Here is a 15,931-nt window from a genome sequence, read left to right as displayed (position 1 = left end):
CCGACACTAGAGAATATGCAGTCCCTCGCAGCTACGATCATATTGGGAACGTTCAGAAGTCCACAGATATATTATTATGGATTGATTTCCAGGTGATGAACCAACCAACAACACAGACAAAGGCTCGCCGACCGAATCAATTATACTAACTCAAAACCAATTAAACTCGGACAATTGAGCTAGAGATTAGCCGAGCAATAAACATATATGCAAAATATCAAGAATGCTCTGTAGAACCATCTCTAAAGCAAAAAAGAAAAAAATTATAACATCATGACATTGCAACCTCTTCTTATAAATAAAGAGTTAATTTTATGAATAAGACTCAATTGATATGAGGTTTTCCAGTCACTCCTCTCTCTTCGGGTGTGATTCATTAAAAAATCAGAATTTAACATTCTAAAAGATGTGATAAGCGAAGATTTTGTCACGAACAAGAAGAGGAGCAACCCATTGAGATGAAACCCACAATAGAGACATTGTTAACATAGAGTGCACCCGAGAGTTTGTGAACCATCAAATCCAAGAGTTAAAAGATCAAATGTTGGATGTTATTCGACACAAAATGGCTCTAGAAAGAGATCAACATCGTCAAGATGAAGGATTGACACCCAACAATCGAAGAGTATCTCATGCCCTGGAAAGAGCAAGCGACTCCCAGTTATTTGATAGTGTCGGGTCAGCACTGATCCACTGACATTGGTTTGGGCATACTGAAGCACCTTGATATCCCTTGAGTATGTTCTCTCAACAAATCTTTGAGGGCAAGTCCCCAAAGAGGTTCAATATCCCGACAATAGAGTCTTGTAAGGGCATGGCCGATCCAATCAATTATATAGCCTTGTCTGAGCCAATTGTGTATTTGTTGAGGATCTCCAACACATTAAAATGGTATCTCTTTTTTAGCAAGCTGAGCGAGTCAACCCTCGGTTCAATGCAATACTGCGGGGAGTAGTCACATCATTCACTAATTTTAAGTGAATGTTTGTGTCACAGTTAATTAGTGTGGAAAAGCCTAAAAAAAACTTGTAGAACCTCTTGAAGATCCGATAGGGACAGAGTAAGAGCCTTCACTCACATGCCTTCAGAAGGAGCTGTTGGAAGTGCTGGACTTGGAGCCTGCTATTGCTCGTGCCTCCAAAGGTTAAAGGCTGAAGGAAGGACTAGGGCTGTCAAAACGGCTTGTTGTTGACGAACAGCTTGTTTGAGCTATTGTTCATGATTAGGGCGGTCGAAATGGCTCCTTGTTTGCAAACAGCTTGGGTTGGGCTCGTTAAGAAGTTTGTGTTCGGCTCGTTCGCTAAGTTAAGGAGCCGAACACGAACAACACGAAAAAATATTTGCGCGTTCATGTTCGACTTGTTTTGACTCGAAAAACCACTAATTAATTAATTAATTAATTAAATTATTATTATTATTATATACATATATATATATATATATATATCTCTTTGATGAGTTGTATTTTTGAAAAATTTAATTGACTACAAGGCTACAAAGATTTATAATCAATTAAAAGTATTAATTAAAAAAATAGAATAAAAATTATTAAATTAGATTCAAATGATGTATTAAATCTTGTCTCAATCCTTAACATCTTATGGCTATGTGATTAGGGTTGTCAAAACGACTCTTTGTTTGTGAATGGCTCGTGTTCGGCTCGCTAAGCAAACGAGCCAAAAACGAACACACTTTTTGAGCTCGAAATATAAACGAGCCGAAAATGAGCAGAGCCTGGGCTCGCTCATGTTCTGCTCGTTTACGCCCCTAGGAAGGACCCTTTTAGTATGTGTTAGGTCTGCAATGACTGCATACGTTGGCCGAGTTGCTGGAGCTGACCAACAAATGCATCTTAGCGAAGATGTAGTCACTCCAGTCTCATTTCATCCATAATAGAGTCCTCCACTCATCGTCCATAGAAGAGGGCCTCAAGTCTATGCGTGGAGACAGGCATGATTCACATCATTCTACTCACCCTTGCTACGAAGACACTCGGCCTCCTCGGAACCACAGGGCAACCAATAGAACATACCAACAAGGGAGTTTTCCTCAGTATTCTAACTAACAGCTGGCTCAGTACAATGAGCGCCCTCTCCCTAACCTCGAAGTGCCCACAACAACTCTGTTGAGAGTTTCGATAGCCAAGATAGTGGAGACCATTCAAAATAACAATTATTTCAAGAGAACGTTTCCAACGAAAGTCAGAGTTTTCCTCCAGGACCCCAAGAAGTATTGTGCTTACCATTGGGACCTTGTGCATGACACAGAGGAATGCCAACACAACTGTGATGATCTAATGATAACTCCTGACAAGTATTGGTGATTTGATGATAACTCCTGATAGCAACGACGTTTTCCAGCCATACTTAGATATGACAAATTCCTCCAAAATTCTGTAGTTCTATTCTCATAGATCCCTACTACAACCTAAGTGTGCAACTACAACTTATGTGATCCACAACTTATGTAACTCCCAACTACGGAAATTGCATCTTGCAAACTTCATTGCAGCTCGCTATTATGACATACATGACCAACTACTACATATGTAGCCCACAACTTCTACAGACCCCTCCTAAAACCTCTTTGGCAACTGACGCTACTGAAACAACCATCTATGACCATCATGACCCACTACTTTAACTTTCAACTACAACCTCTACAACCAGCTGGTGCTACAATCATTATCTTAAACATTCCTGGGAGGCTATTGCATTCATAGCAATCAATATAGCCTTTGCATCATGTTTTAACTACCAGTTTACTCAATATTATAAATCTGTTTTCTCCAATTCAAGAGGACAGTGGGTCTGCGTGCTTACAATTACATAGTGAATTTATTCAACAGGGCCATGCTCCATGATTTTTTCCCTTTCCAAAGTTTTCTAAGTATAAAATTGAGGTGTCTTCTTCCTGTACTCCACTTTTATATCTGTACGTGTTGGCTCTTTGTCCAATGCTAAATTATTACTCTACCACCATGTATCTTCTAGCACAAATCAGTTTGGCATTATCAGTGAGAAGCAAAGACTCATTCGACATAGCCTTCAAATCCAAGACCTTGAGTTTGTCGACGTAGGGAACAACCTTCATTACAATTTTGATAGGTCGTTTAAGTTAACATTCTAAGCACAATTGTTGTGGGATAGTCTTCTGACATCTCATTCTGACACAGACTGTGGAAACTACTTCCAGACTGAGGGGAAACATTCACTGCAGTTTCAAAGGATCCTTCACATTAACATCCCAGACATGATTGAGATTGAGTGGTCATTCCATTTTTCATTTAGACATCAAGTCTTTGATAATCATTTCCAGACCATGGATAACTTTCATCATAAATAGCGCTTCCTAAGTGCCTCCTCACCATATTAGATTTTTTTCTTGCCTTGATCAAGAAGTTGACTTCTTTAAGATTCAATACATGAGCTACTTTACAAGCTTATGTGGGCAACATCACTATTGAGAAAGAAAAAAAATCAAAAGTAACAATAAAAAAGCTATAAAGTGTTTTATGGCACAATCATATTTTCAAGAAAAAATTTAGTCCATCACAAACTACAACCTAATCTCAAAAAATGTAGAACATATCTGAAACCTTATTCTGGGCTTAATCGGTCCCAGTGAGACTCAGTTCAACCTTTTTTCTCACAAGCTATTGTCGTTAAGCAAAATCTTTAACACTAGGTAGAAATCCTCTGTGGATTTCCCTTCTACCTTTTCTATAACAGGTTATGGCTAACAAGCAAAAGCTTCGACTAATAACATCTGATAGATAAAAAATGCTTGGTGAATTTCATTCGTCTTTGTCCATAACATGTTAAAGTCATCGAGCATCTATGACTATAAAACCTAGGACGGGTCTTACATCCTTAATGGATTACAATCGACAACGTCCATTATAGTTTACGATCATCAAGCAGGTGATCATATTAACAAGCTAGGATACGTTGTGCATCCCTGAGTTTTCTCATCTCTGGTAACACAACTCGGGGCATGTTAATGCTATTTGAGTAACTCTAAAAAATTTTTGTAACTCTCAGCTCGTCATTTAGTATTCTAATCCAAGATTGTGTTGTAGTATAAAACAAAAGTTACACTCAACAAGTATAATACGAGGTCAAAAATGTGCACTATCACAAGGTGTAAAAGCTACATTAAGCAAATAAACAGCTGCATAAACTAACACATTAACTACTTCAAATACAAAAAAACTATAAAGACTAGCACACATTAGTACAAAAGCTACAGTAAGTTGACAAAATGAAAGCCACCAATACAAACATACAAATGTAAAGTACTAATCTACTCTAGAAATTTCTTTTTCATCAGAAATATGCACCTACAAGTCACTTTCAGTTAGACCCTTTTCGAACTAGAAAGGAGATCTTTAGACACCTGGATGAAGGACATCTCGAGATCAAATGTAGGTTGACGGTACGGTCTGGAAATTCTTTGTTGGAAACATTGTCGAAATTTTCCTCTCGTGTGTTGCAACTGTAGCTTTATATTCTCCCTTTGAAGATTTAACACCCTCACTTAAAAATCCTGCAAATTATCCACACTTTGATCGAGTTTTAACTGTGTCACTCTCAGTTCTTCTCAAGTACTCATCAAATTTCAGTTTTGTTAAGAAAAGAAAACTATCATATATGATATTTTATTCCCTTACCTTGCTAACTGACATCCCAATTCAATATGTCTATTGCAAGGGAGTTATTCATCTTCTTGTACTCACTAAGGATATGGTCGATCTACGCAAGCTCAATCTTCCATGCCCTCAAAGAAAGGGTCATTTCATCTTCAAAGGGTGTTTGCATTGACTCTTCAAAATTCTGGTATTTTTGCTGATTTTTAGGGGGACATGATTCCCCAAATATTGACATCTTGAAGCATGAAAAATTTCCTACAAAAAATGCAACAATAGCGAAAAAATTCTTTCTTCAAGGTGGACAACAGAGAAAATTTTCTTCTAAAAAATGTGACAGCAGTGTAGAAAATTTTCTCCAAAAAAGTGTGACAACACTGCAAAAATCTCCTCTAGAAGGTACACCATCAGCACAAAAAAAAAATCCTTTAGAAAGAGCGACAACAACGCAGAAATCTTCTCCAAAGGGCGAGCCAGCAACACAAAAACTCTCCTGATATTTTTTTGGGCTAAATCTTAAATATTTTTAGTAATAACAACCAAGAGTTGCATGGATTAATAGTGAAGCAAATTATTTTCTACTCAGTTGTACACAATGCAGTGTAATTGAAATATAATTTAATTGAAATATTTTAATGCCTTTTAATATGGTGAAAAGTAAATGCAAGAGCCTATATTTATATATTTGGTTTGAAGAAAAAATGAAATCAACATATAACATATTCGGTGATGGCGGCTGGCAGGAAGCTGACAATTGTAACGACGAAGAAAGCGACCAGCAAGAGAGTGCAGTTTGCATTGTATTTGAAAATCGATCAAATCTAACAAATTTGAAATGCACAGACTTAGAATTTCAGATTCACCAAAATTTTACGCTGCATTCTTTCTCATCAAACCAAACACAAGAACTTTGAAAAACCTCTACAATACAAGTAATTTCTTACTTTCCTAAATTTTAATTTTAGTTTAGATTTAAAATTTTAACTTTTTTATTTCTGGGTCAGGTTCAACTTGACCCGAATTTAACCTAAACTTGGCCAAAAATCAGAATTCGATTCAAGCACCCATACTTGACCTGATTTTAACCGATATTTACCTGAAAAATATCACATTCTATGCCCGCATAAATCTAAATATATTGAAACAACTACTTGGGTCAGGCTGATATTAATTGAATTTAAGATTAGTTTAATTCAAATTGTTTTTTTTTTTCTTAAGATTAGTTTAATTCAAATTGTTTTTTTTTTTCCTTACAAATTTAATCAATAGATTGCGTTCAATTCATATTGATTCGAGTCGGATTAGTTTAATATAGATTTATTTTTACCCGTCAAGTTTTGGAAAAATTATTGCGTACAATATCCGATCAGGTGTTAGATGTAGATACACAATAATATTTCCCTAAAATAACTTCTTATTTGCATACATACCCTTCATTTACAGAAACACAAATTAAGACGAGCATCTCAGATCTTCGGCATCATTTGTTATTCAAGGAATCTCTTCCGAACGAAATGTCAGAACGGAGGAGAAGGCCCTCTGCGATCTAAAACGTAAAGAAATTTTCGTTCTTACAAAACAGCTTCGGAAGATGTCAATACTCACTACAACGCAACGGAACTAGACATCTTCCTTACCTTGGCAGGCTCTGCTTCATTTATATCCTCACCAACACCATACAAATCAATTGAAGACAAATTTCCAATACCATTTAAAATGAAAAAATATTGCATTAATATCAACAGATCAAGAAAAATTATTTGCATAAAATTTTAGTAATTGCACAATACAATTACCAAGGAAATCATATTGACATTGAAATAGCTAAAAAAAAAAAAGCAACATGTACAAGCATGATGCATACCACTTGATTCTTACGCATTCACATATCTAAAACCAAAACTTCAATTTTTACATATATGCCACCTTACATCATTTCTTCGAATTAAAAAAAGAAGTCTTTTTTATGCGATATGACAGATTCGGGTGTTACAAATGTAAAAACTCAGTTTAGATGTTAGATATGTAGGAAATACATAAGAGAATTTGGTGGCATGCATGTACAAGCCCCCCAAAATACAAAACAAAAAACAGAAATGAAATTGGCACTGGACAAATGTTCTTGCAATCCCCAGCTACAGATATAGCCAGTCTTATTTACAAGATACAAAAGATAAGAAAATACACCACATGTTCGACATGTTCTTTAAAGTTTACCACATCAAAATGCAAATAAATAAAACTAAAATTAAAAAAAAAAAAAAACTGAAAATATTCTGATCAAATTGTTACATCTATTTTGAAATCAGTGCAATGAAAATTTTTAAATGATTTTTTTTTTTTTCAAACATTACACTAATCTCAAAATAAATATATTGAAATTTAATATCCAGATTTTTTTTTTTTTTCTATCAAATAATGATGGATTACATTACTCGAATGCCCATTGGTTCTCCCTGCGGACTTCTTCCTCTTCCTCTGGAGTAAAATCATTCTTGATGTTGAAGGTTTTGCGTATCTCTTCAGGAGTCTTGCCCTTGATCATGTCAGCAACTGTTTGGCAGGTGAGGTCCAGAAGACCTTTTATGTTGAGATAATTAGCTGCCTGGTAAAATAGAAAATAGCAACGTGCAAGTAACAATCTATTAGTGGATAGACCTTTTTATGGTGAATTATGCAAGATTTCTTTGCAGGATTATAAATATTTTTTTTATGAGAAAGCACAGTATCAATATTATCAGATTTTCAACAGCCAACATGCCATGCTTGCGAGAAAGACATCACCTGCTTGTGGGACAGCCCAAGAACATCTACGTTGCGTCAAAAGTTCAACTTGATAGAGCATGAATTTCAAAGCAGCTTTATGGATTTAAAAAGGAAATTTTACATAAATGCCACAGTTATTATGTATTGACATATGTTAACACCTGAGCTTCCATATTTACATTTATCTCGCTTTGGTGTCATAAAGCTATGCATAAAAAAAGTGAATTTCACATTAAAAAAAATTTATAGTTGTATTTTTTATGTTAAAGATTTAAGTGCTATGCATGTAAATATGAAAGTTTGGGTCTTAGATAAGTAAATAGATAAGAATTGTGTGGCATGAATGTAACTGCTTTATTTAAAAATTACTTAAAATTGAATAAGAAATGTTTTAAAACTTATTTCAAAAAATATATGAACTCTGATTCCAATAAATTTGTGGTTGAGACAACTAGTTTCGGCGAGAGTAAGAGTGTGTTTGGGGCAGTTTCAACTTTTCAAGATAAGCTGTTTATCCTGAAATGCGGCCAGCGGGCCTGCCGCAAGGCTCGACCCGCGGTCTGCGTTTAGTGTAAAAACCCAAACGCAGTTCAAAATAAGCTGGCGAAACGCGCAAACCAAACGGTACGACAGCGTTTTGAAAATGTCGCCCGCACTTATAAGCTACCCCAAACGGGCCTTAAATGAGACTAAAATCACACAATTTCGAGCATATTTGGGTCTGAATTATTTTGCTAGTTGTTCCCTCATTTTTGGTGACTTTTACAAGGCACGGAACTAGCACCAGCTTGGGGTCCCCAACTACAAAAATAAAAATAAATCAGGTGATTCACAAGAAAATGACTCAGTAAATGTTTAAAATAGTCAGGTAGGAGATCTGTGTATTTACAATGACAAATGCTCTGCCTCAATTTGAAATATTTAGAAGTATAAGAATGGATGTTGACGTTTTGATCAGAATAAATTTGGAGGTTTGTCATTTGACATCAAAAGTAGGAAGATGAGTCCATGACCATGCATGATGAAAAATTGGCCATTTTTACAGATATTACTATCTTGCCATTAAAGTGGAGAAGAAAAAGGTCCGAGTTTTTGTGAAATATTTGATGTTGGTCATTTTACTAAAAAGACGAGTGGATGCTAAAACTCATTAGCATGTAAAATTTGAAGTTTTTTAGTACTAATGTATTTAACACAGCCTTTGGCAGAATGAAATTGAATTCAATGTTACAAAAACTGAAAAAAACATAAAATTCTTCATTTCCCCAAACAAATCCACAAAATATTGGGCGTTAGCATTACACATGCAAGATATTGTATCCCTTTTTAATCAAAATATTCAAAATCACATATAGTTCATTCATTTTATAAATTTGTACCTAAAGCTTAAATATAAAATTATTCAATTTGCACTAAATATTTTTTTTCTGAGTTAGTGCACGCATCATAATGTTTAGGTAAGGGGCACTGTTTTTGCTGGAGTGGATAAGCTCGTCATTCAAGATATTGAAACCACAAATTGTCTTTCATCACATCACATCCAACCGATAACAAGACTTTGCTAGAATTGAGATCAAATTGAATGACAACGAGTCAACCTTGAGACAAGGTCAGATCAGCTCGTGATCAGATCATTAATAATCCTAACTTTCTGCAATCAAATCAACCTAAATCTTCTAATTGATTCTATCTTTCAAATAAGATTAATGGCTTACAAAGTCAAAGTGGACTTGAATATAAAATTGATAGACAAGTAGATGAAAATCTCAGGGTAATTTGAAAATGAAAATTTGATGTCTTTTTTCTTCATCTTCTTTATTCTTCCTTTGAAATTGTCTAGGATTTTTCTTTAGATGCAAGGGAATTATAAAGAACCTCACATTTAGAGAAATCAAGCAATATAGAAGTTTGATTTAAAGAGCAAACCTTTAAAAGCGTTTTCATGTAATATTTCTATGATCAAAAGTAGGAGATAATGAATTAACAGTAGGTTCAGCGAAATAAACGTGACGAGAAAGACTGATTGAAGGAGAGAAATTTGTGAGTTAAAGAGACATAAATTGGACGTGCAGAAAGAAAGAGGGAAGATTGAGTGTTAAGAGAGTTTCATGCAGTTAGGAGAGAGATATAGATATAGAGGACTTGGTGTATAGCATGATCTACAATCAAGATAAATTGTTTTGGAATAGAATGAAGAGACAAATGTATGCATAATCATCAAAAGATCCATAGTGATGACACTGATATGACTTCAGGTTAATCTATAAAATAGATGAGACTTTTGATGATAATGGGAGTAATATAATTCTTTGGTAGCTTCATTTAAGTACTTTTAGGCAATATTTCTATTAATCATCATAGTGCATTCTTATATTGTTACCATTTAGAGTAATAGATGTGTATAGAACATGACAATAAATTCATAATGTCAATTCCCATCTAAAAAGGCAAATTTTGAACTCCACGACTGATTTTTATTTTTTATGATGCATCATAGGTGTATAATCGGTGCATCTTATATATTGTCAATTTTCTTAGCTTAGCCAATGTCAAAGAACTAGATGGAAGAACTTCATATGGATTTAGTTTAGGGTTTAGATATGATTACCAACAAGAATATTCAACATAGATACCAATTGATTTAAAATAAAATTGATTTCAAGTTAACTTGATGAGTTCTTATCCTCTCTTAAAATTGGGTCTTTTTTTTTTCATTAGGTTAAATAGAAATGAAAACCGAAATGTTAGAAAAATCACGAAATACAACAGTTTGGTTCAAATGGAGCTATCTTAAACTATGCTTTTTCAAGTGATAGGCCTGGTAAATGGAGACGGAGATATCAAATTCCGCTCAAGGTCGATGGGAGTAGAGAAGTTGGGAATAAGTGTCATCAAAGATGCTAATGGGATGAGAGGGTTTGCTGGCCAGAGAAAGAAACTGAATGAGAGAGGAATTAAGGAAGATCATGTGATAAGAAAGAGAAAGTGAGAAGTATGTGGAAGAGAAGGACAAGAGAAATAGGGCGTTGAAAATATATTATTAAAGATGGATAAGTTTATCTTTTCAATTGATTTTATTATTTTGAACATATGGGGAAAATTCAATCAGCTTGGGGGTTGTTTGGTCAAAAGTAGAAAAAGTGCATTGCATTTCTTTTACAGCATTTTTTAAAATCCTGATGTTTTGTCAAAAGAAGAAAGTACAGTGTAAAATTACAATGCATTTAATATTCATTCTCTAATTCAATTTTAATATATTTGGAATTTATTAGTTTCGAATGAATTCCAAATACGCTATACTGTATAAAGTGTTGCCCATCACCGACCCCACATAGTAGGATTAAGGCTTTGTTGTTGTTGTTGTTGCCCATCACCGTCGTCGCCCGCAAAACACTGGCTACCAGTAGCACAACAACCGCCGCCACCCCAGTCAGCCATTGCCGCCCTTGCCAACTGCAAGTTGGTCACCGCCTACATCCACTACTCACACGTTGCAGGTCAGAAGCCACCATCACCGCAGCCGACCATCGATCACTATCAGCTGTCGTCGCCACAACCGAGTAAACTTTATATTGATTTCATTTTTTAAACCAAACAACAAAATATAAACTCGTGCATTTATTTTACACTAAATCAAACAATTCTAAAGTACTCAAAACAATGATGCAGCATTTTTTTTACACCACGTATCTTTTTCAGCAACCAAATAGTTGCTTAGGAAGACTATTTTTTATAACAAGGCTGACTATGATAGATGTATAATAATATGAGAGTCAAAGATCAAAAAGTGACATTTCATATTTTTAAATCATTACAATTCCTCAATGAGTTATGAATGCTCTAGAATTAATCTAGTAGATGTGCAAAACGATAAATAAAACCTTGGAATGAACATTTTAGAACAAGTTTTAGTGACAAATGAAATAGATAAAATGAAAGATAAAGCTTTTAGAGGCTACACTGAGGACCATTAAAGAAAAAGTTAAAATCCTAGATACATCCTCTTTAGCATAGCCTATGAATCATATGTTATAGAAGCAACTGACTTGAAGTAGAAATATTTGGCAAAATATCTTAGGCATGCATTTCTAGGGAATTCATGAATTTTACTCAAGTTCATTTCTTCAAAATTAGATGATGTTCAAGAAGAAAAACTTATGAGTATTGAGAAGTCAAATAAGAAAAAACTTCTGGTTAAAAAAAAAAAAAAAAACTTTTGAGTTAAACAATTACAGCTATAAGTTTAATCATTACGTATGTATGCATAAAATTTTAATGAAAGATTATTTTAAAATTAAAAATAAATCACAAAGAAGGTTAAATCCAATTATTAGAAAAGTTGTGAAGAAATTTTGAAATAATTGGATTCTAGAATTATTTATCCTATTTTTGATGATTCATGGGTTAATTTATTCCGTGGTGTACCTTAAAAAGGACAGATGACTACGATAACTTGAAAAAAAAATGCATTCATTCCTACTAGTGTCTGTATAGAATATAAATAAATAAATAAAGCCACAAGAAAATATCCTTTTTTTTCGCCATTTATTTAATCAAATGCTTTATAAATTAGCAAGGCATTTATTTATTATTTTTAAAATGGTTGTTCGGGGTATAACCAAATTGTTATAGCATCTGAAGATCAAGAAAAGATAATTTTTACAAGCTTCTATGAAACTTCTACCTTTAAAAGGATGTCATTAAACTTCACAATGCTCCTGATATATTTCAAAAACGTATGTTATCTGTTTGTCTTACTTGATAGAGTAGGGCATAGAAAGATTTTATGGGAGACTTATTTATGTCGCCTCTTCTGATAATTTTTACAATATATAGCCTTCATTTTATAAAAAAGAGTTAAGGACAAATTTAGTTTTAAATTTAGGGTGTGTTTGGGGCAGCTTGTGCTTATCCAGATTAGCAGCTCATCCTAAAACGCGGCCCGCAGGTGGCCCGCAGGTGGCCCGCAATTCGACCCGCAAACTGCATTTAGTGTAAAAACTTAATCGTGTTTTCGAATAAGTTGTTGAAACGTGTTTTTCAAACGGGCCCTAAAGGAAATGTAAAAACTTTTATATCACTTGAAAATCAAGAAAATACAATATTTACAAACCTCTATGAAATTTTTACCTTTACAAATATGTCTTTTAGACTTTGCAATACTCCAACTATATTTCAAAGATATACTATGACAATTTTTTTATTTGGTAAAGCTTGACATAGAAATGTTTAATGGATGATTTTCCTATTTATGACGCTTTTTATAATGTTTTAGAACATCTAGCTTTGAATTTACAAAAAAACTAAAGAGAAAAATTGTTTCAAATTTGGGAGAAATGTCCATTCATGATTATAGAGGGAATAATTCTAGCGCATAAAATTTTGCAAAGAGGAATAAACTGGACAAATAAAAAAATTTCAGACAATATGAAAGCTTCCATCAGCAATATCAGTTAAAGGAATTAAAAGATTTTCAGGTCATGCTGATATTTATTAAAACTTTATAAAGAATTTTTTTAGGAAAACTAAATCTCTTGTCGATTATTAGAGAAAGACATCCCTTATAAGTGCAATCAAGAATATTTAGAGGCCTTTGAAACTTTGAAAAAGAAACTAATTACTACATCTTTATGAATTTTATCAATAAAGTTTATGAGTACAACAAGAACAAAAACAACAAGTCTTTAAGCCACTAAGTGGGGTCGGCTACATGAATCTTTTTTCTCCCTTGTGTCCTATTGAGTGTCATTTTCAAAATTTTAATAGGTTAAGATCATGTTTTACACAATATGTCTAAGTCTTTTCAGGTCTACCTCTACCTTTCTAAACATAAGTCGGATCTAAAACATCTACTCTCCTAACAGGAACCTCAGATGGTCGATGTTTAATGTGATCAAACCATCTAAAACGACTCTCTCTGACCTTGTATGCCACTGGCGCTACACCAACCTATCACATGAATGTCCATTTCTCATTTTGTCTCCAAGTGTCAAGTTACATACACCTAAGCATTCTCATCTCAACAACACTTAACTTTATTTTATGCTTCTCTTTTAAAGGCCAACATTCTGCATCATAGAGCATTGCAGTTCTCATCATTATCTTATAAAACTTTCCTTTCAGTCTAAACAATACTTTTCTGTCACACAATAGGCCTAATGCATTCCCCGACTTCAACCAACCAACTTGAATTCTACTAATAACATCCCCATCTATATCATCATCACATTGAACAATAGACCCGAGATATCTAGTAAGTTCACACCTTTTAATGATTTGATCACCCAAAATTACAACTATGTCACTAGAGCTACTACTACCAAAATTACATTACGTGTATTTAGTTTTAGATCTACTCAAATGTAGGCCTTTAGACTCCAATGTAGACCTTCATAATTCATTTTTTCTCCTGAATTCTTTCCTTAGCCATATCCACAAAAAGGATGTCATCAAAGAAAAGCATACATCAAGATACATCCTCATATAAATGTCCGATAAGAGCATCCATAACTAAAGCAAAAAGATATGCTTATAATCGATCCCTGTTGTAATCCAACTAAAATAGGAAAATACTTGGTCAATCCTCTTTCTGTTCGAACACAAGTAACAACTCTAGTATACATATCTTTAATGACTTGAATATAAGTCATATCAACACATTTCTTCTCTAGAGCTCTCCAAAGGACTTCTCTTGCCACCTTATCGTAAACTTTTTCTAAGTCAATAAAAATCATATGAAGATCCTCCTTATTCTCTTTGTACTCCACCATCAAACCTCTCAATAAATGTATAGCTTCCATAGTAGACCTTTCCGGCATAAATCTAAACTGATTATGAGAAATTTTTGTATCAAGTTCTAACCTGTATTCATTTATCCTTTCTCATAATTTTAAAGTATGACACTTCAACTTAATTCTTCTATAATTTGCACACTATTGTGCATCCCATTTATTCATGCAAAATGGGGACCAAAATACTCTTCCTCTACTCCTCAGACATTTTTTAGTTTTTAAAATAATAATAAAGAGTTCAGTAAATCAAGAAACACACAAATCTCCTAAATATTTCCACACTTCAATAGGGATATCATCAGGTCCTACTAATTTTGCACCCTTTGTTTTCTTTAAAGCCACCTAAATTTATTTTTTACTAATGTGACGATAAAAAAAATATTTTATTATTATTAAATACATTAAGAATACTAAGGTTTAATGTATTTTATGAAACTTCATTGAAAAATTTATCAAAATAACTCTACCTATATTGAATTTATTTCTCTAAGAAAAACATTTTTTTGCATTTCATTAACTTAAGTTAAATCATTACTTTTCTTTTCTCTTTATTTTACTAATTTATACAAATATTTTTCATCTTCTTTAGTATCTAATCTGTTATAAAAATCACTAAAAGTAGAATTTTTAACATCATAAATTGTTTTAGAACTAATAATCGATGTTGAATACTTATATTTTAACTTAAAATGACCTTACAATCTTTACACTTTTGACGATCTTTTTTTCTCATAAGAAAAAAATCAATTTGTATTTTATTACATCCATTCTCATAAGTAATAATATGTTCATCTATTTTCTTAAATAAAGTATTAACAATAACAAAATCTAATATAGTTCTACCATCTTCATTAATCACTCAAAAAACGTAGCCAACATGAATATTTCTAAATCTTTCACCTCTCTACCAACATGTCCATTTAAATCTTCTCCAATAAAAATTCTTTCTTGAAAATGTATCATTTGTATTAATTCTTCAAAGCCATTTCATAATTTTTCTATTAAACATATATCTAAACCTAGTTGAGAAGCATAAGCACTTCTACATTAAAAATCTTAGTATCAACAACAACTTTAGGGATATAACTTTATCTTAAGTTTTATTAATTTTTAAAACATTATCATTCAAACTCTTATCTATAATTACATCTAAAACATTTCTAGTGTGACTCCTACATAAATACCAAAATTTAAAATCTAAGCTATCAATACCTTGGTCTTTTCTGCAACCCATTTAGTTTCATGAATACATAAGATATTTTTCTTCCTATGAATAATTATATCAATCAATTCCATTAAATTAGTTGTGAAAGAACCTATATTTCAAGATATTATCCTAATATTAGTTTCATGAACTAATTTCTTTACCCAAATTCATCCGTAATTTGGGAACTCTTACTTATTTGACACTGCAATCGGAAGCAAGTGTAACAACCCTCACACATTTTCACTGTATTCACGTCATATAATGAGTTGCTTCCAGAGGACTCCCTAGCATTTACACGACTTAAAAAATTTATGTCATGATTCTTTGACAAATTTTGCGCTAACTGTTGACTAGATAATGCAACCCTCCATTTTTAGCATCCGGAACTTGAGACTTGTGTGACAAAAAAATTTATGCAATAGAATAGTTCTAGAGTGATAAAGAAATGAATTTTTTTAGATATTCAATATGTCTCAAACCAACTATGCAATAATCGAAAAAGAATTACTATATATATAT

At 33.2% G+C, this 15,931-nt stretch overlaps 1 protein-coding gene across 1 annotated transcript in view; it reads right to left on the bottom strand.

The window, feature by feature from the left end:
• Positions 1-6,736: 6,736 nt before the first annotated feature.
• The window catches only part of LOC110025516 (SKP1-like protein 1B), a 23,478-nt gene continuing 14,283 nt past the window's right edge, over positions 6,737-15,931 (bottom strand). Inside the window, exon 2 of the mRNA XM_020726048.1 lies at positions 6,737-7,253. Within this exon, the coding sequence (XP_020581707.1) occupies positions 7,080-7,253 (174 nt within the window). The 3' untranslated portion in view covers positions 6,737-7,079. The remainder of the gene's footprint in view (positions 7,254-15,931) is intronic.

This window comes from Phalaenopsis equestris, unplaced genomic scaffold (genome assembly GCF_001263595.1).
Source record: "Phalaenopsis equestris unplaced genomic scaffold, ASM126359v1 Scaffold000301, whole genome shotgun sequence".
Lineage (NCBI taxonomy): Eukaryota > Viridiplantae > Streptophyta > Magnoliopsida > Asparagales > Orchidaceae > Phalaenopsis > Phalaenopsis equestris.
This window is presented reverse-complemented; position numbering and strand designations above follow the sequence as displayed.